Source organism: Citrus clementina, unplaced genomic scaffold, assembly GCF_000493195.1.
Source record: "Citrus clementina cultivar Clemenules unplaced genomic scaffold, Citrus_clementina_v1.0 scaffold_5, whole genome shotgun sequence".
NCBI lineage: Eukaryota > Viridiplantae > Streptophyta > Magnoliopsida > Sapindales > Rutaceae > Citrus > Citrus x clementina.
The window spans coordinates 2501010-2522808 of NW_006262201.1; the positions used below are offsets into that span (position 1 = coordinate 2501010).

Consider the following 21799-nt stretch of genomic DNA (forward strand, 5'->3'; position numbering starts at 1 on the left):
ATGTGGCATATTCTAATTCCAGTGAGCTTCCAACTCATATTCCCAATTCAAAAGAAAAGTTTTCAATTTTCTCCAGAACGTTCTACAAAACGTTTCTTCTAGTCTCTACACTGCTAGAATTTTCTCTAAGTTTCTTTTGCAAAGACTTTTAAAGAACTATCCAGATACCGAGCTATAATCCAGTCTAAGCGTATATCTCTCTCACTATTTCACCTCCTTCAATTTCACCATATCAACAAACACTTAGCCTCGAAACAAACACTCTCAAAAAGCTAGCTTAGCTACCCAGATGGTGAAATCAAGAATTCTTGCAATTACAATGTCGTTTCTTGTTATGGCAACAACATTGATGATCATGGCATCACAAGCAAACGCTCTGATGCCGTACACACGATCACCTTTCTTTGACATGATGTCTGCAATTACAGAAGATCCTTTCAGGGTTCTTGAACAAACCCCTCACAATCCCCAAAAGGAGCTGATCATCATCAAACTCTAGCCCTGGCGAGAGCAAACTGGATGGAGCACCAACAGCACACGTGATCGCGCTCGACATTCCAGTGATGAAGAAAGATGAAGTGAAGATTGAAGTTGAAGAGAACAGGGTACTGAGAGTGAGTGGGGAGAAGAAGAGTGATGATTATTATAAGGAGGGAGTTGAAGGAGAGAAATGGCACAGAGTTGAGAGAACATTTGGCAAGTTTTGGAGGCAGTTCAGGATGCCTATGAGTGCTAACTTGGAACATGTTAAGGCTCATTTGGAAAATGGTGCTCTGAGGATCAAAGTGCCAGAGCTTGCTGAGGAGAAGAGGAGGCAGCCTAAGGTTATTAGCATCAATGAAGAACCTGCAGGTAATTCTTCCGGTGAAGATATTAAGGCCACCAAGGCCCAAATGTGATTGATTAAAGAAAGAAGTGCTTGCTTCGCGCTATTTGTTTATGATCTTTTCTTAGTTTTGTTGTGGGATGTTTCTCTCTGGACATTATGTTTATTGTATTTTGATGGGTTTTTTAAGATGACTTGCATGTATTAACAATAATAAAGTGTTTTTTTTTTATTTTTATAAATCAGTGTCCTAAGTTTGTAAAAGAAATTAATACGCTTGGTTTATTGTTAATAAAACATAAAAAATAAAAAGTCTTTTTCTTTGGCGTATATTATGCATTTTATGACACTGTCATATTAATGCGTCAATTTTGATGAATCCAAATATTCAAAATTATATTTATAAATATTAATAGTGATGGCACATAAACAATTAATTCAAGAACTCGCCCAAAATGCATTAATTTAAAGAGTATAAATAACATTACAATACAGTCTAGCCCTTACGTGTTTAATTAGCAATTAAAAACTACTTTATATTGTAAAACACCATTAAAAGAATATTTGTCAAAGTCTGATGAAGAGAATATACACGCACACGTATATAACCGTACAACAGAAGAATAAATAAAAGAAAATAAAGTTTCAACAACTGAATAATGCAAACTCATTTTTTTTAAAAGCATTTTATTGTTTAATTAAAAAATTCGAAAACCCATTATATACATGATAAAGACTCACCGACGCCGAACCATATTAATTTAAATTAGTTTTCAACTGAGATTTGAATTTTAAAATTACATACACAAACACGCCCAATTTTTTTAAAAAAAGTACTAATAATAAAATATTTCAACCGTCCTCTGTTTAGCCGCCAAAAACCGATTTACCATTTATTACAACGAAAGGTGTACATAGACGGATAAATAATGCTAATCTACCAAGTCCAATCATAATAATTTGATTATCAATATATTAACCATGTCCAATCATAATATTTAATAATCACCAAACTTACAATTCGCAAGTTAGATTATACGTATGAGAATCTAGCAAGTCCAATGATAATAATTTGATTTTTATTATATTAACCGTGTCCAATCATACTATTTTAATAAAGATCACTCGAATATTTATTTATCCAACGGGTAAAATTTCAAAACAATTTTTGCCAAAGTCCTCCTTGGCTAATTAATTCATACATTAATACAGTTCTCTGCTGAATAATGCAAACCCGCTACGTTATTCTACCATTTCTTTTTAAAGCATTCCACCATTTAATAAAAAAAATTCGAAAACCCATTATATACAATACAAAAAGCCCACCGACACCAAACCATATTAATTTAAAATAGTTTTCAATCGAGATTTGAATTTTAAAATTACATACACAAACACACCCGATTTAAAAAAATAATAATAATGCTAACAATAAAATATTTCAGTCGTCCTCTAATCAATCATAAAAATCCATCCACCATCTATTAGAACACAAGGTATATGGGTTAACAAGTCCCAATATTGTCCTCCATCCTTTCTGCACTTCTCTGTTATCAACGGACAACTCCAGATGTATAATTGCAAAAGTGAGGAAGGCAGGCCCTTCTTCGGAAAGTATTTGAGCTTGGGACAACCCGAGAGTGTCAATGAAGTGAGGTTTTGAAGATCAACAATTGAAGAAGATAGGCGTTCCAGATTTGGAAAATTAGAAATCTCCAGAGATGTTAGAGAGGCAGGAAGAGGAAATGACACCGTGTCGTCATCACATCCTTCGATATGTAGACGTCGCAGAGAGGAGAATCTGTGAAATCCCCGTCCCCGCTCAATCATTGACTTCCAAATCTCCATATTACCCCAAATTTCAAGTGACTGAAGGTTGGTGGGAAGGCCATCTTCTTCAAGGCTTGGAAGCGCACCTCCTTTTCCTATTGTTAATTCTTGAAGAGAGCTCAGATTGTGCAATCCCTTGGGTAAGGCCTCTAGTCTCTTACAATTAGATATCTCCAGCCACGTGAGTTTCGCACAAGGCAATCCCCCTTCGGGAAAGGACACCAGATTTCCACATTCCTCTATGCTAATCCGTCGAAGCTGGCGGAGATTATGTAAACCACTCGGTAAAATTTTGAGATTTTCACAATGATAAATGAAGATATCTTCAAGAGATGTGTTGTTGTCCAACCTTTCTGCTATTGACTCCAGCTTTGGACAATCCCAAACAGAAAGGGACTTAAGAGACGGAGGTAGATTGCCAACTTCAAGGGACTCAAGCGTGGCAGGTAACTCGTTTTTTGAAAATATACATGTCAGAGATCGACAATCGTCAATTGATAAGTGCTCAAGAATAGATGACGTATACCTACTGTTGCTGCTACTCTGGACGCCCTCTTCCACTGTCAAAGTCCTTATATTATCGCAACACCAGATCGTCAACTCCTTAAGGCTCGATGGTAGCTGGACAGCAGCAATATATGTCAACGAATGGCAATACGCAATTAACAAGATCTCGAGAGACGAATTGGTGTCGCACATCCATGCCTCTGGTAACGATTTCACTGCATCACAATACCCAATCTCAATTTTCTTCAACTTGGAAGGCAGAGCAACCTCAGGAAAGGAAACAAGGGAACTGCACTTGTAGATTTTTATCTCTCTCAAGGAACTGAGGCTGAACGATGATTGTGGCAGCTTCACAAGGCCTTCGCATTCGCTCAATCTTAGATATTCGAGTCTGCATGACAACCCGCAGAGCTGCTGTTGTTGGTCTTTCTCTTCCTCCGCGACCAAGGATTGAATTTTGGGACAGCTGTCAATCCTCAGTCTTTTGAGAGAGCAAATGTCTTGCAGTAATTCGTTATGGCTCTTCCATATACATGTTTCATTTTGAATATTATTTATCTCCAATTCTTCCAGTTTTGGTATTCGCGGCTTCAATGGCCCTGCGAGAAACACTTGATTTGATGTATCTCTACAAACCACTGAATTCTGTGAGCCGAGATGATCAGTTGCACTTCTCCACACAACCTTTTTACATCCACCAATTTCCATTTTGCAAAGAGCTGGAAGACTCGTAACTGAAACTGACAATTCTTCACATCCTCGAATAACAAGCATCTCCAATGCAGGAAGGTGCTCTGGAAATGTTCCTTGCAGCTTAGAACATCCTAAAATGCAAAGCTCTCTCAATTTAGGAAACCCTTCAACTCCCTGACTGGATCCATGAGGAATCCACTCTTCCCATTCTTGCATGTCTTCAAAACGAAGAGTCTCCAAGCATGGAAAAGGAATTTGAGAGTCATTCCCATAGAACTCTGAACCCAAACTCTTTACTCTACTCATTCCACGCACTGCAAGATGCTTTAGAAAGGATAGTTGCCCGACTGACGGCAAGGTAGTACACACGCCGCAATCTTCAAATTTAAGTGTCACTAAATTTGAGAATGAGGAATCTCCTAACCATGTTGGAAATTTTGTACCTCCATAGCCACTGATACAAAATTGTTCCAGATTTTCATGAGGTTTTAGCATGCGAGGACATCCTTTTCAGTTTCTGCCTCCCTTGAAGACAAACCATTGGTACTCCGTGTCCATCGAAACTTTAACACTTTAAGATTCTTCTTTCCATCCAACCGAGCCTCCTTTGCATCACCAATGTCTTTTACATTCCCTAAATTTGAAATTTTAAGTGTCCCCTGAAGATGTATCAATGACTTTAGCTCTCGTAACCCAGAACCATTGTCTTTTCCCACAGCAAAATTACTCAACGTCTGAAGACAAGTCAGCTTACCAATTCCTACTGGCATTTCCTCCAACGAATCTGTATTTGAATTATTGAGATGATGCAATTTGATGAGGTTTCCCGTGGCTGCACACAACTTCTTCAGTCGCCGACAGTCTTCCAACAGAAGGGTGTGCAAATTGTAAAGCTTGCTGACTGATTCAGGCAGAGTTTTAATCTCAGTTCCAGACAGGTTAAGGTGCCTTAAATACCTCAAATCACCAACTGAATCCGGCAGCTCGGAGATGTGATATCCACGCAAAGAGAAGACCCTCAACCGTTGGAGTTTGAACAACTTAGGAAGAATGCTATGAGCCAAGTATCCACGCGAACTATTTGTCAACATTACTGGTAAAAAAGTTCGCAAATGTTGGATATCGTACAAGCCCTCAAACCTTTTAACGCCATCACATGCTCCACCAATGTACGATAGATGACGAAGATTTTTGGAAAAACTTTGTTGCTTGTTAACCTCTGAGGTATACTCCATTGTGAAGTACATCTCCCCTGCAGCCCAATGAGCAAGGTCGTTGACAAGGTCGTGCATCACAAATCGTGATTTATTGTTGCTTGATTGCTGAAAAAAAGATCTTGAACGTAGCTCTTGAAAGAACTTTCGACCTAGATCTTCATTAGGATTCCCGCTCTCTTTGTGATCCAAGAAACCCGAAGCACACCATAATAAAATTATCTCCTCCTCTTCAAATTCATAATCCTTTGGAAACAATGAGCAGTATGCAAAGCATTGTTTCAAAGGTGCCGAAAGATAATAGTAGCTCACTCTAAGCGCCGGTATAATGTCACATCTCTCTTCTGGTAAATCCCATATCTTGCAACTGAGCACACCTTCCCAATCACTCCGGTCAAGTTTACCACGCAAGAGACCACCAAGAGTTTTCGCAGCTAAGGGCAAGCCGTTGCATTTGATCACTATCTTCTTGCCAATTTCCTCCAATGACTTGTTTGAACTGAAATCTCTTGTCCCCAAAGAGTGTTGAGCGAACACAGACAGACAATCATCATTTGACAGCTTTTTCAAATGATAAGCCCGAGCAGTCCCCATGATGGCTGCAACCTCTTGATTACGAGCTGTGACAATAATCTTACTCCCCGGTGCGCCAGCTTCAAACGGACGGCTCATGTCAACCCAGTCATTGTAATTCTCATTCCAAACGTCGTCTAAAACAAGCAAAAATTTCTTTTGAGATAACTTCTTCTTCAGCTCCTCTTGAAGCAAATTTAAATCACTGTCATCAGTAGTCTGCTTAGTAATGGATCTTAGAATTGTTTTTGTTAGCCTGATAACATCAAAATCATCAGAGACACAAGTCCATGCCTTGAGATCAAAATGACCCTGCACTCGAGCATCATTATAGACAAGCTGAGCGAGAGTGGTTTTGCCCAGCCCGCCCATGCCTATAATAGGAATAACAGAGAATTCACCATCATTTCTCAAATCATCCCTCAACAACAATTCAACAATTTCATTCTTTTCTGTTTCCCTCCCATATACCTTGGCTTCAGTCACTAAAGAGGTTGTGGGTAGTCTTTGCCTGTCTTTTCTGGACCTCCCAGCTGAACTTACGTTCAAACCGAGCGAGTCTTTCTGTGTTACAATATCTTGAAATCTGTCGTTGATCTCTTTGATTTTGGACATTATGGCGTAATCGAACTGAATCGATTGTGGAGTAAAAGTGGTGCAGCAAGTAGGAATGAGCTTCTGAAACTTACTTGTTCTTGTACGACTGCTACTGGGTTGATCCTGAGCCGCAGCTGGATCTCCATTTCCAAGCAGCAACTTCCTCCGGAAAGCCTCAGTTTGAAACTCATCCAGCAAGTCTTCAACATCAAAAGCCAAGTTCTGAAGCTCATCAAGCCACAACTTCACAGACTGATCAGTCTTCTTCTCCTCAGCATCAGCAAGCACCGCCTTGATCATCACCAACATATTCTTCCACTTCTTTAGGTCGGCTTGGATTTGCTCTTGGCGTGCAAACAGCCGAATCCCCTCTGAAGCTAACTTACTGACCAGCAAATCAACGGACGCCGTAAGGATTGCCTCTCCGATGAATGACATTTTTTGTTCTTTTTCTTTTTTTTTGGTTTTGCAAAGAAAGAAAGGAGCAGAATTATGGGTTATGGAAAGCAGAATGAGAAAATGGAACAGGTGAGAAAATGGATAATTAAGCAGAATGAGTTTGTGATTGTGAAGGGTCTGGCCCAGCAAGCTTAGTAGAAATCACGCGTTTATACTTTATTGACCAATGACTAATAATTTGGCAATTCACTCATCACCACCACTTGGTAAGTCTTCTACTTATAAAAGCAAGTTAGAATAAACGATTTTAATCTCTCTTTTTATTCCTATAAATCTTCGCTGTAGAAGTCTTCTACTTATAAAAGCAAGTTAGAATAAACGATTTTAATCTCTCTTTTTATTCCTATAAATGTACTATTTTTTTTTTAATCTCAATGCGAAGTCGTATCATAATGTTATATTCCTGCTGGAAAACGAAATTTTAGATAAAACAAATTCGACTCATTTCTTAAAAATATATATTTAGTAGGTTACTAACATAACTAACAAAACATGATTATTACACTAATAAAAGACAGTACTATCACCAATAATTTAGCAAGTTTCGCATATACGTGTTTCTAGAAACATTATATGGAATCAAACAACAGTGATGCAAAGAGCAAAGTGGAAATCCTCTGATTGTATAATAATTTGCACCTTGATATTTGTAGGGTCCAGCAACATTGACCCAGTGTGCGGGTACGTGCGGAATAGAGGAAAATGGAATGCATCCACTATCCACTACGAACCTTCGCTTTACAAGTCTTCAAACTCATAAACCAAGTTAAATCAAAACGTTTATCTCTCTCTCTCTTTTTGCCATATAATTACTTTATTTATTGAATTAATTTCCATGCTAAAATGAACACTTAAAAGTGCACTATAATTTTTTATAATCACAATGGTAATTCCTACTATCATGTTATTTTAATGTCGCGTCAAAATAAATTATAACAAAGTTTTTTTTCATATGAATACTCTTTTCATTTATGAATTTTTCAATTTCTAATATTTTTCTCACTCTTTTAATCTTAATATTTGTATTCATTTTGTTCAAACTTTTTTATTATTTAATTTTTAAAGAAAAATCTAAAAAAAGTAAGAAAAATATTATACTTAGAAAATAATGAATATTTTATGGATCTAATACAATAAAGCACTTATTTATTTATTTACATGTTATGTCAACGAAGCAAACTTGAATATTTTTGAATGTTGTAAGCTTGTAAAGAATCAATATATTATTTCTACAAAAGAAAATAATATATTAGATATTTAAAGCATAAAAAATAGATGTTAATTGATGAAATTTGATTTAGGAAAGATGGCTAAGAAAACAGTGGTGTAACATCATTTTATTCATGTCTAAAAAACCTAAACATGACCTCTATTTATAAATACACTTATACCCTATTATTTGAGTTGTCATTCTTTTATAATACTCCTTCACCATTAGATCAAACAATCGAATCCCTACTATAGCTAATTAACTTATTGACCAGTAACTTAAAAGATGCCATAAGGATTGCCTCTCTGATGATTGGCATTTTTTTCTCTTTTTTTTTTTTTTTGGTGGGTGGGAAGAAAGAAACCGAATTATGAGTTTATAGAAATTAAAGCGAATAAGAAAGTGAATTACAGCAGAATGAGTTTGTGATTGTGAAAGGTCGAGCAAGTGTAGAAATCAAGTAGGCAAAACCCACCACGAAAGTTAAAAAGGAAAAATAGCGTCCACCACAAATATAAATTTGGAGGAACTCATGATCATTTATTTGCTTTACATATTAAATTAAATAAAAGCCAAACCAAGAATCTCACCTTTGCTTAACATGATTAATTAGGCACTACTTCAGGAATAAAACTTAAAACAGAATCCTGAAACATATTTCCTTTCCAACTTTTGTCAAATTGTAAGTCACTTAACGGGTACTAAAATCATGAAAATCAATCTGAGCATGGCAAAATAAGTGACTATCAAATCCTAAAAACTTAGAGCCTAAAATCCACGAATCATAAAAGATACAATTCGACAAAGAGATTATATTAGAAACCAAATTAAAATTCAACCTGAAAAGAAATTATATGAAATCACTTATCAATAGTTATGGGATTCAATGCTGAACTGAATTTTTATTAAACATTAAATTAATGTAAATTAATGACTGTTTGACAAATTTGAATGTTATGCAAAAACTTAGCTCGGGATTGGATATTTATATGGAGTTAAAATTGTGGGTTTTGATAATTTCTTAGATATGGGAGTTACAGTAAGTTACCAAATATGGATAGTTATTAAGAATATAAATGAAATAAAATAAAAATAAGTGGTTACTTACTGTATCATCTATCAAAAAAAAAAGATAACTTGCATCAACCGTTGTGGTATTGACACCTATCTTGAGCTAGTAAAAGTGGAAGTTTCCCAATTGAAAGAAAGTGACGGGAAGATGCTGTGGTGTTGATACTTATCTTGAGCTAGTAAAAGCGAAAGTTTCCCAATTGAAACAAAGTGAATGGAAGATGCTATGCTTTAATTATTATTATTATTATTGACGTGTTCGAGAAGTAAAACCATGAATGCGATGAAGTATAAATCAGAAAGCTATGGCCCGGAATTCATTTTCACATTTCAAAAGTTTGAAGAGAGTTTATCCATTCTTCTAAACTAAGAAAATCAATATTCTTGCTTTCTTCAAGCGTTGAATAAAAAAAAAATTATTGAATAAGGAGGAAATTAGAATGTATCGCTAACCTAAAATAAATAAAAAAAAATCTCTTTTATTACTAAAGTACACTATTTTTTTAATAATTGTATTGACAATGACAATATACATCATCGATTATATTCTTGTTGTGTTGAAATAAGATATAAAAAATTTTGGATCGAGGAATTCGACTCATTTATTAAAGGTACATATTTAATATAGAGTAATGATATAATCATATACAAATTTATCTTGTACAAACTGATGTGACATAATAAAATTAGTTGAATTAAATATCTCTTGATTCATATAATTTATTTCTATTATTTTATATTTTCATTCAACCAATGAATTAATGACACATCAGTTTGTATAAGATAAATTTACATAAAAAATTATGAATGTCTCATTAGGACACATGGCTACCAACTATTGGATGTGTACGTTACATTAAATGTAACATAGCAAGATCCTTCTTTAATATACTAAAAACAAAAATTAACATAACACGATTATTACACTAATGTGAAATGAAAGCCAGTACTCACCAGTTCACCAACAGTAATTTAGCAAACTTTGCATTCTCGTGTTTGACAGTTTGAGGCAGTGGACATTGGTGAATTAACCAAAGGAAGACGTTCTTTTATAATTCGGGTAACGCCGGTCTGTCCTGGAAGAAGCTAAAGACACGACAGTGTTTTGGTAAGACTGGAATTTTCTGGACCGTTAGATTTCTTTATCGTGTGTCCATAGATAGTGACATTTAGTTGACTATTTTGACATCTACCAGCCCGTGGCGTTTTGTTTTCGTTCGCCTGGCGTTTTCATCGCTCTATCGTCTTCGATCTTTTTATGTAGGGATGATAATGGATTGGATCTGATCTAAGATACACATGATTCAAATGAATCGGTTTAAAATGAATTTAGATCGGATTTGGATATCGATGTGCAGATTTGGAGCATATTTGAATATATCTTAATATCTAAATCCATATACATATCCACTCATCTTTTAATTTTATTTTATTTTAAAATTTTCTTAATAATTATGGAATTATAATGGTAATAAATTTTATTCATAGCATATTAGTAGTATTTACCATGCATTTAAACTCTTAAAACTTAAATATTAGTTTTGTAAATTTAAAAGTCAGTCAGCCCCAAAGCACATATATGCAATATTCAAATTACAAGTCAAGTAATATAACCTGGTAATTTATTTTATTATATTGGCCAAATAATTTTTAAGGAATATAGTTATTCATATATTTAATCAAATATGGTCATAATAAAAATAATAAAAGATTGAATATAAATCATATTTAATTTATACGTCATTATCTAATGTTGTAGAAATGATGGTAGGTGTATCGCGGATATTAGAATGATGAAAGAGACAATAGAATATTAGATTGATCTTGCTCCTGCAATTACTTCTAAATGATATTTTATTATCTTTCTTATTTGTTGTTTTGGTGTCTTGGTGTCAAAGTATAAGCTACAATATTTATTATATTTTTGAGAAAAATTATATAATTTATTTGTTATCAATACATTTTAGCCTTCAATTTTCAATCTAAACAATTATTACTTTTTTATTACTGAATTTTAAAATTCATGACGGATCTAGAGCAGATTTAGATTTTAATTTTTTTTTCAGATTTAGAGCAGATATAAATATTTATTTCGTTTTTAGATCTGAATATAAAGCGAAAAATATGAATTCATGACGGATCTAGAGTAGATATGGATCTTAATTTTTATTATGAATTTGGATCTACTCTATTTTAGATCCAACCCATATCTAAAATAGAGTAAATTTAACCCATATATGTCCGGTTACCATCCCTATCTTTCTGGCAACATGGGTATATGTGTATGGTAAACTGTGCTAGTGAAGAGTGTCGACATGATGCTGTCACCTTGCTTTAATTAATTGCGGTTTATAAAATAGAGTGCTGCTATTCACCCCGATTTTTAACCCCGAAACGCGCCCCGAATTTAAAACGCACCGTTTTGATAAAATTGAAAACGGTGCGTTTAACCCATGTTTCTTCCTTTCCTTTCTTTTGCCAAACCACGGAAACGGACCTTTGCTTCCTTTTCGTTTAATCCTATCATCTTGTGGTCACTGCCGCTGCTACTTCCTTCAAGATCGAGCTCTCTGCCACTGCAGCTTCAAAGCCGTCCGATCAATCGACGATCCGACACCAGGGCCCATCAACTGGCGCGTCTGCCTCAGCTTCTTCTTCGTCCTCTCCGGCGTACACGGAAGAGCAAATCGCGATCGTGAGACAGATTAAGAAAATGAAAGATTATTACGTGCGTTGATGGCTCTGATGGGTTTAATTTACGTGCGTTGATTCAGTTGTTGCCTGTGATTTTGATAATTCTCTTGTAGTTTTTGCCGTCTTCTGATCCAATTTATGCCTTGTCGAGGTCTTACCCTTATGAGTACAAGTTTACAACGGAAAGAGGGGTGAATTTTTATGTGAAGTCTAGCAAATTTGAGCAAGACTATCCGTTGGGTAGTGTTCAGAGAGTGAGGCTGGAAAAGCAAGTTGAAAAGGATTACTTTACTATTCTTGCACAAAATTGCCGGTTAGAGATTCAGCGGCAATAGTGGGGTTTTATAAAGGAGACTCCCCATTGTGACATGTGGCAGAAGTTTCAGTATTCACCAGCTTGGTAAATCTGACAATAATTCTATAGTAATATGCATAAAGGTTGCTTGATTGTGCTGCTATGATATTCATTATTCAGATAGGAGTAGCAACCGTGTTACTGAAATCTGGTTCAATGAAACAAGCTGAAGCAAAACTGAAGTAATTTTCTCCCACATTCAATTAATGCATCTTCAAATCTTTCATAAAGTTGATCCTCTCCTCAGTCTGCAAAGCGGAGTGTTGTGGTTCACGCTTGCGCAAATAGAAGAAGAAAGAAAATGTTCACGTGCTGCACAGGTGGAACTAAATGGGAAAGCAATCAAAGCAAAAAAGCAAAAAAGCAAAGAAGCAATTAACGCAAAAGGAAAACAGTCAAAGCAAAAAGGAAATCAAAGCAAAACGCACCGTTTTGACAATATTCGGGGCGCGGTTTCGGGGTTTAAAATCGGGGTAAGTAGCTTTACTCTATAAAATACGCCTAAAAAAAATGTTCACGTGTTTGCAGTTTCAGTCTGCAAAGCGGAGTGTTGTGGTTCACGCTTGCGCAAATAGAAGAAGAAAGAAAATGTTCACGTGCTGCACAAGTGGAACTAAATGGGAAAGCAATGTAGAATTGATTATTGCTGTATGTTGGGCGATTTGGTACTCCAGAAACTGTTTTATTTTTTATGGCAAAGAAGAGAATCCTTTTATTTCAGTGGCACGAGCAGCAGCTATTGTAGAGTCTTTCAAGAGGGTTAAAATCTCAAAAGATCAAGCAATCTCAAGGCATGGGCAAATCAGTCAGCAAACATGGACAGCTCCCCCAAATGGCTGTTTTAAGGTGAATGTGGACGCTGCAGTAAAAGTTTCAGAGCAAAAGGCAGGCTTGGGAGTAGTTATAAGAAACTCCAGGGGAAGGGTTGTGGCAGTAGCAGTTCAAAATGTTCCATTTCGAGGCATTGTAGCTAGTATGGAAGCTGAAGCTGTTTTGTTTGGAATTGAAACTGCTCAACAGGTGGCTTGTGTGCCAATGGTCATTGAGTCAGATTCAAAGGAGGTGGTGGATCTTTCATTAAACAGAAAGGAAAGCAAGACAGAAATAGAATGGATTATTGCAGAAATCCAGACAAAGCTTAGTGATCCAGAGCCAAGCATCAATCCAATTTGCTCCAAGGGGCTGTAATATAGCTGCTCATTATGTAGTAAAGAAAGCTTTAGAAGTTGAAAATCAGTGTATTTGGCTGGAAAATTTCCCAGTTCATGTTTCGTTGTTACTGTCAAAGTTCTGTTAATGAAAAGCTTTACTTCCTTATCAAAAAAAAAGAAAGGGGAAGCAATCAAAGCAAAAAATCAAAAAAGCAAAAAAGCAAAGAAGCAATCAACGCAAAAGGAAAACAGTCAAAGCAAAAAAGAAATCAAAGCAAAACGCACCATTTTAATAATATTCGGGGCGCAGTTTCGGGGTTTAAAATCGGGGTAAGTAGCTTTTCCCTTATACGATAAAACTTATCTTAAAATTAGGCGACAAGATTATGAAAAGGATAACTTATAAGACTATTAGTACAGAAACAGAGGAAAAATAATATGCTGAAGCAGCGATTTGCCTATTTGATTTTTTCGGAGAAGATTGATATTTAAATTTCATTGTTGATTCAACCAACCATAAATAATTTATCTTTTATTCAACAAATCATAATTATAAACCATCTTTTATATGATTTTTTTTTTAAAATTCCAAAGGAAATGGTATTTTGAAATTGCGCAGTATTTGATTGATATTATGTTTTATATTTTCCTATCAACAAAATTATTGATTTTGCAGGGATCACATTCATGCTCCCACCTTTCTCACACATGAGGCGTTAATTATTATTTGAGTTTTGACTGGGGAAGTGGACGTCTCTTCTGATTTGAAGAATATGGAATCTACCCGTGCGGAATTTTTTTTTTTCTCTCTCTCTTCTGATTAGCAGAATTCGCCAACGAAAATGATATTTTAATATGTGCATTTATGGATAAGTTTTCTTATCTAAATTCCTGCTGTACATTGGATAGAATAAATACAAACAATCTTTTATATATAAAAAATTTTGAAAATTCCAAATGAAAAGATATTTTGAAATTGCGCAGCTCTGGCCAGGGATCACCTTTTTTCCTTGCTATTATTATCTACAATATATTTATTTTTGCAATCCGCATGCATGCTTGGTTATGATCACCCACGTGATCGGTATTACGTTTCTTCTGATTTGAACAATATGGAAACTACCTGTGCAAGTTTTTTTTTTTTTTTTGGGCGAATTTCAGTTGAATGTCATTTATAATTCTTATTTCAATATATTTATAAATAAGTTTAATAATATTAAATTTTCACTTAAGAATGACCGGTGGGAGGGTTAAGCAGATATGCCTGATTTGGGTGTTGGAATATTTATAGTGGCCCATGTGCCACATTATTGAATTAGTAATAATTTAAAATTTAAATGATAAAATAAATAATAGGCCAAAATCTTATTGGTCAATTGGGAAAATCTAATTGTCCACTTTGATGGAAAGCGGAAATAAGAATTTTATTGAAATTGATCATCTCTTTATATATATATATATATATATATATATATAACGTTAATTTTCCTCCGTCAAGAAAGTGAATCACTCTAAAGGAGTCAAGAAATAGAAATTAATTTTACTAATATTTAAAATTTTACAGTGAGATTTGATCAAGAAAATTGCTATGGATCAAAGTATGTTTTCTCTCAATGATGATGTGAAAATCATAATATTCTATGATCTTAAGCATTGAAGTTTATGAAAATTAGGGTTTATTTGTTTTATAAGAGTTGTAAAAATTCTCAACAATTGGTAGCAGAACATGGTTTAAGAATTCATGATTTTCCATTAAGATCTGTAATAACCCTTTCTTAATTTTCAATTATCCTTGTGGGTACATGTCAATTTGGATTATTATTCCACATATACATAATGTATAAAGAACATTACTGGCATAGAAATTTTTTGCACCAAAAAAAATAAAAAAATCCAAGATGTTTTTGACTGTTGGCGGCACAATACAGAAAGGTGAAATTAGGTTATCTTTTGGAGTTTTTCATGAGACACCCTAAGGTTGTTTTGGTTTATGTTTTTGGCCAAAGTTTAGAATTTTGTTTCATTTAAGTCCAATTGAATTTGCAACGGCCACCACATGCTGTTTTTCGAGTCGAAATTTAGGAACAATTGCATGTGAAATTTCAGTTAGTCCCTGATATTCTATTTTATTACATTAAAGATATGATTAATTGGATTTAGTATGATAAAGCCGCCGACTTTATGCGCATCAAGCATTATAAGTTTTGTTCTCATAATTTTGAATGCTTTCGCTCATAATTTTGAATGCTTCCTCTAGCTTCCTTTCGTGAAACGTACTAACAAATTAAGAAATCATCCAATATCTTTAGTACAAATCCAAATAGTCTCATTTTGACTTTGAGCAAGCTTTTTAATTCCACACTCAGAGATAAAATTTTGTGAATTCACATTATTTAACAAAATAATTAACAAATTAATTGTGATTATGGTTGACGATTGTTTGAGGGATATACTTCGACGAGGCCAACGGTGACAAGCAGATACCTGGTAGCAGAATGTACTTCGACGAAGACCAGCTGTGGTGAGCAGACAGCTGGTAGCAGGGTCTCGCGAGCAAGCATATACCGTAAGAATCTGGCAGCAAGGGGAGCAGGAGCAGGGATATTCTGCTCATCCACGAGGCCAATCTCCTGCTGGAAGCATAAAGTCATTCCTGCTACATTCCTGCTAAGGGTTGAGTCGAGGAGACCCGGTCAACGACAGTTGGCGAGGCGTGCTCTCCAGTCCGAGAATCAAGGCACGAAGGCCACGCAACCACCCACGACTACGGAAATGTGGCATCCACTTTCAAGAGGTGGGAGGATAACGAGCGCGAGTGGAGGCAAGGCCCGAATCAGAAGTGGCCTATAAAAAGGTAGCCAACGAAGGTAAAAGGGTTAGAATTTTCGCTATTTGAACTAAGAAAAGAGAACTCTAAGAATTGAGATTATAGAAAAGTCATAAGATCCGTGGCAAGCGTTCCCAGAACCTTCACATCTGACTTGAGCGTCGGAGGGTTTACGCCGGGAAAACAACCGGCGTGCTCTGACTCGTTTCTGTGAACGCAGGGATACTTGGAGAAGAAAGCATACGAGGAGAGATCTTGATCGAGGTGAAGTTGATCGAGCAGATATCCTGGTCGTAGGACGGACATAACCGGAATCTCGCATCAACATTTTGGCGCCGTCTGTGGGGAGCTGAGCAAAAAGCTTCTGTTGATAGCAAGAAGAGAAGGGAAGCAACTGAAAAGCAATGGAGACAGGAGGAAGTAGTGCACAAGGGGGTGATATGAGGCTTAACGATTCCGTGACGCTGAGGGAGATAGCCAGTGAAGCACGGGAAAAAGCCATGTTCGACCGGATGGAACGGATGGAAAAGCAGATGGAGCCCTTGACAACCATCCTGCATGATCTGCGGAGTGAACGAAGAGTAACCCAGGAGGAGAGGGTGAGAGGTGGTGGAGTGGCACTAGGTCCCGATAGTGCGAGGAGAAGTCAAACCACCGGGAGATTTGGTGGTGAGAGAGGTAACATACCTCTACGGGGGGAATTTCTTAGAGAGGAAGAGCAGTCCCCGGCAAGACAGATTTTTGACGAAGACGACGGGGTGGCGAATGCAGAGGAAACAAAGTTGAGGCAACACTTGCACGATGTAGTGCAAGAGCGGGATCAAGTTGCAGCACGTGACCCTGGTCGTGCAGTGCAGCTGGAGGAGGAAGTGCGTAGACTAGCGCAGATAATTGACGATATGCAAGGAAGGAGCAGAGCTCCTGGTTGGAGGATAATGCTGGACGGAGAATCACCGCTTGCAGCAGATATCATGAGGGCAGTTATTCCGAGAGACTTCCGTCTCCCGGACCTTAGATATTCGGGACGAACTGATCCGCTAGTGCACATAGAACGCTTCAATGACATAACGGGGGTACAAGGATTATCTCAATCCCAAAGGTGCAGGGTGTTCCCACTATCCCTTGAGGGACGTGCACGAGAATGGTACAGGAAACTTCCTCGGGGCAGCATTAAAACCTTCGAGCAGATATGCCAGGAGTTTGCAGAGCAGTTTCGTGGAGCAATGGCACCAGAAGATGACATGATGGAGCTAAAAAGCATGAAACAGGGGGAGCAAGAAACCCTTCGGGAATTCATCAAGAGGTTTCATCGTGCTGTCCTCGACTTGGGAGCCTTCAACCACCCTCAGGCGTTAAGGGGATTGAAAGAAGGGGTGAAGATAGGAAGGCTGTGGTACAACTTGAGAAGCCCAGTTATTCAGACGTATGCGGCCGCATACGAGCAGGCTAAGAGAGACATTGAGATTGAAGAGGAGAAGGCAGCACGGATTAAGATAGACCAGTTAGAAGGGTTGGGGAGGAAAGAGAAGAAGGCATTACCGGGGAATGGGCCGATCAGGAGGAGGGACCACCAGGCCTCGGGTAGTGGAGCAAGAGGTTGGGTAACTGCTTACCAGTCTCATCAGAGGCCACCACAGTATCAGCGCAGCAGGGCGCAACCTCCTCGTTCCCCAGCTAGGGAGCCTTGGAGGAGGCATGATTCGGCATATGGTGGTCTTCATCAACATTCCCACGGTAGCAGAGGGAGCAGATCAGAAGTACTGCCACCGCCCCCAACTCAGAACAGGGCAAACAGAGAAAGAGCAGTGCACCTGATCGACCAAGACCAGGACTATGGGCGGTATACTTCCTTGAAGATGTCCCTGGACGAGGTGTACGAGGCCATAAAGGATCGGGGGTTGCTATACCTCCCTGCTCCAATAACAAAGCTACCCAGCAGGAGGGATAGGGGACGCTATTGTAAGTTCCATGGCACTCATGGCCACACCACAGCAGACTGCAGAGATCTTAAGACCCAGGTTGAAGATTTGGTGAGAAATCGGTATCTGGACGAGTTTATAGAAGGGACCTTCCCAATGGTAGCCTCAACAAGTGAAGGAGAGCAGAGTGATAGGAATTTGAGGCGCGAGCAGCCTGCAGTAAGGGTTATAGCTGGGGGCCCAACATTGGCCGGAGATTCCAACAGGTCGAGGAATTTCATTCATTTGAAACTGTGATAAATTCTCTAAGGCATGCAAAGGCTCGTCAAGTCTCAAAGCCTGTTTTATGGCGAGACAGAAGCCAAGCGTGCCAGGATCTGCTCGACCACGCGAAGGCGAGCAGAATCCCCAAGCATTGAAGAATTTCTAAGGCATGCAAAGGCTCGTCAAGTCTCAAAGCCTGTTTTATGGCGAGACAGAAGCCAAGCGTGCCAGGATCTGCTCGACCACGCGAAGGCGAGCAGAATCCCCAAGCATTGAAGAATTTCCAAGGCATGCAAAGGCTCGTCAAGTCTCAAAGCCTGTTTTATGGCCAGACAGATGCCAAGCGTGCCAGGATCTGCTCGACCACGCAAAGGCGAGCAGAATCTCAAGCATTGAAAATTTTCCTAGGCATGTGACAAAACCACACGCCGAGCCAAAACCTGCTCAAACAAACGAAGACGAGCAGAGTCTCAAACAACTCATGATTACAACACAAGAAAGTAATCAAAAACGTTTTTATTAATTTGTTAATAAGTAACAGAGGAGAGAATCTTCACAAACATTATTCATTACAATACAAGAAATATATTAAGAGGACGGCGGATCAGTAAGCCGAGCAGATTCTGTTGGCTGGTCCACTTCAGGCGCAGGAGGGGTATCACCAGCTGCATCTGGGGGGGTACTCGCCTCACCAGCATCAGCAGGGATTACATGGGGAGGAGAGTTTTCCTCCTCAATCACAATTGGCACCGTCTCCTCGGCATCTTCCTTTGCAGCCTCCTCGTCCATATGTTGGGCGACACCAGCTGCAAGGTCGTCCATCTTTAGATTAGGATGCTGCTTCCCGAGGACGGCCATGATGCAGCGATAGGAATGCCGAAGTCCCTGGTCGTACTGGTTGTCAGCCTCCTTCTCCAAGTTCTCGACCTGAACCCGATGAGAATCGCGGAGAGATTCGAGCTGAGCCTCGTACATAGCTTTCTGCCTTTGCAGATCCTCCTTGACCTTAGTCAGCTCTTCCTCGAGAGTAATGGCCTTTGCTTGAGCAAGAGATTCCTGCTCTATCAGCTTCAGATTCTCGAGATTCAAGTCTCCCGCTTTCTTCTCGGCAGCATCGGCTCTGGTCGTCTCCGATTGAATGTCCTCCTTCATCTTCCGGTCGTAACGGCCAACCTTGGCCTTGTAGTAGGTGGTCATACAGCTGAGGTGGAAGGCGCTATACTGCATGGCCCCCACTAGCTCGCCCAGGGTGCAGCCATCAAAGTCCTCCAGATCCCTCTTACTCACGAGTTTAGATAACTCATTGAGATAGGGGACCATGTGTTCTGCTCAGCTGTCAGGTAAGCGAGACCGAGGCCCGACAGGAGGAGAAGAGGAAGCAGGATCAGTGGCTGCCCCACTAGTTTCCCCGACTTTAGCAGGAGCAGGAGGTAAAGTCTTCAAGGGAGAGACCCGCTGCACGATGTTGGCCCGCTTTGCAGTAGGGGCGTCCTTATTCTGGTCCCTCTTTGTGGTTTGAGGTCGAGAACGTTTCCTGTTCAGGGCCCCAATCACAGCATCCTCCATCTTATGACCAGGGAGTATCAAGCGAGACTCGAGCAAGTTGTATGTAGTAATCAGTTCCCGACTCGAGCAGGAATTGGCTAGCACAGCCTCGACCCGTTTGAGCTGGTCAGGTTCGAGCGAGAAATGAACACCCCAAGAAACTACAACACAAACAGACACTTGGTTAGAGACAAACAAATAAAGCAAGAACAATTATGGATACGAGACGTCTAAAGCGAGCAGGCAACCTGGGACCGTGAAACGGGGTGGGACGCGATAATCCTTCCCGTCTATTTGCACAACTTGACCCCAAGGACCCCCAGCAAAAAAGAATTTCCTCTTCCAATTCCCACCACCACTAGTAGGGAGGTCGGTTATGGGTTTCCTGGTCTTGGTACTAGATTGGAAGTAGTACCAGCCTGCATCTTTGGGGCTGTTCTTTAGCTGGTACAGGTGCATCACCTCGTCAACTGTGGGCTCACTTTGGCAACATCTGTCCCACAATATTAACAGACCAGAAAGCACTCTCCACCCGTTTGGGTTCAGCTGACCAAGAGATAGATTCAGCCCAGTAAGTATCCGGGCAAAGTAAGGTTGCAAGGGACACCTCAGCCCATACTTAAAGCTATCCAGATACAGGGTAACGTATCCCCTAGGAGGCCGGCTAAGGAGTATCTTTCTTTCCTGGGACCTTGAGAGGGATTTCACCAGGGATGCTATACCTAAGCCGGAGGTCGTCGAGGTCATCAAACGTGGTTGTGCACGTCATGTAATCAATAGCGTAATCCCGCGATAGGGCTCTACCTCCTACTGTACTCCGCCCTCCTGGTCGCGATGTTCCTGATGGGGACACCTCACCAGAATCACCTCCTCGATCCTCGCTCAGGGTATTTTCCGAGCCAGAAGATCCCACATCACCGCTACTTCCGCTCGAGGAGGTTGTTTGTGGGGACATCTTCCTAGCGCTAGTACCAACACTAGATCTAATGGTTTCTAAGGGGATCGCGGAATCAAAAGCAGGATCGGTGAGCAGACCAGGCAAGAAACGCAGCTCGTCGTCATCAATCTCAACGATTTTCTCCTTACCCTTCGACATTCCCTAAAGTTATAACCTAAACACTACCACCAACTACTACCCCAAGCAAAAGCAAAGAGAAAAGAAATTATCTACGACTAACCGAGACCAAGAAAATAGAAGAAATACCTGAAGTAGGGACTCGGTCAGAGAGAGGCAGGGACGAAAGCTTTAATGCCGAGGTTCATTCGCCGGAGAGACAAGAAGGGAGAAAATGACGAGTTCAAGTTTTGGGATTTTGGGTTTTCTTACTGAGAAGCAAACCCTTGGGCTGCCAGCATTTAATGATACATATTTCGAGAAACTTGCAACCGTAGGTTTAAATTTCAAAATGGAGGGGCATATTTCTGCCACATCACCTCATCCGCAATTAAGTGCGACACGACTCCTGACAGCCTTTTCCAATCCCACGCGAGCAAGTACTGTCAAGTTTCTACTGCTGGTCCACTACATTACCCAACACCAGAAACTGGGGGACCGGTGTTTGAGGGATATACTTCGACGAGGCCAGCGGTGACAAGCAGATACCTGGTAGCGGAATGTACTTCGACGAAGACCAGCTGTGGTGAGCAGACAGCTGGTAGCAGGGTCTCGCGAGCAAGCATATACCGTAAGAATCTGGCAGCAAGGGGAGCAGGAGCAGGGATATTCTGCTCATCCACGAGGCCAATCTCCTGCTGGAAGCATAAAGTCATTCCTGCTACATTCCTGCTACATTCCTGCTAAGGGTTGAGTCGAGGAGACCCGGTCAACGACAGTTGGCGAGGCGTGCTCTCCAGTCCGAGAATCAAGGCACGAAGGCCACGCAACCACCCACGACTACGGAAATGTGGCATCCACTTTCAAGAGGTGGGAGGATAACGAGCGCGAGTGGAGGCAAGGCCCGAATCAGAAGTGGCCTATAAAAAGGTAGCCAACGAAGGTAAAAGGGTTAGAATTTTCGCTATTTGAACTAAGAAAAGAGAACTCTAAGAATTGAGATTATAGAA

General features: G+C 39.4%; 2 protein-coding genes and 1 pseudogene across 2 annotated transcripts; 1 reads left to right on the plus strand and 2 right to left on the minus strand.

The window, feature by feature from the left end:
* The first annotated feature begins 258 nt into the window (after nt 1–258).
* On the plus strand, nt 259–923 carry LOC18042855 (annotated as a pseudogene).
* A 1322-nt stretch (nt 924–2245) lies between these two features.
* LOC18042952 (putative disease resistance RPP13-like protein 1) lies at nt 2246–6878 on the minus strand. The gene is made up of 2 exons (XM_006431461.2): nt 4395–6878; nt 2246–4362 (listed from the first exon to the last, which is right to left on the minus strand). The coding sequence occupies exons 1-2, from the start codon at nt 6676–6678 to the stop codon at nt 2279–2281; spliced, it is 4368 nt and encodes a 1455-aa protein (XP_006431524.2). The 5' UTR covers nt 6679–6878; the 3' UTR covers nt 2246–2278.
* A 12641-nt stretch (nt 6879–19519) lies between these two features.
* On the minus strand, nt 19520–20831 carry LOC112097701. The gene is made up of 3 exons (XM_024183061.1): nt 20427–20831; nt 19984–20281; nt 19520–19896 (listed from the first exon to the last, which is right to left on the minus strand). Exons 1-3 carry the CDS (start codon nt 20829–20831, stop codon nt 19520–19522), a joined length of 1080 nt encoding a protein of 359 aa, XP_024038829.1.
* Nucleotides 20832–21799: the final 968 nt, after the last annotated feature.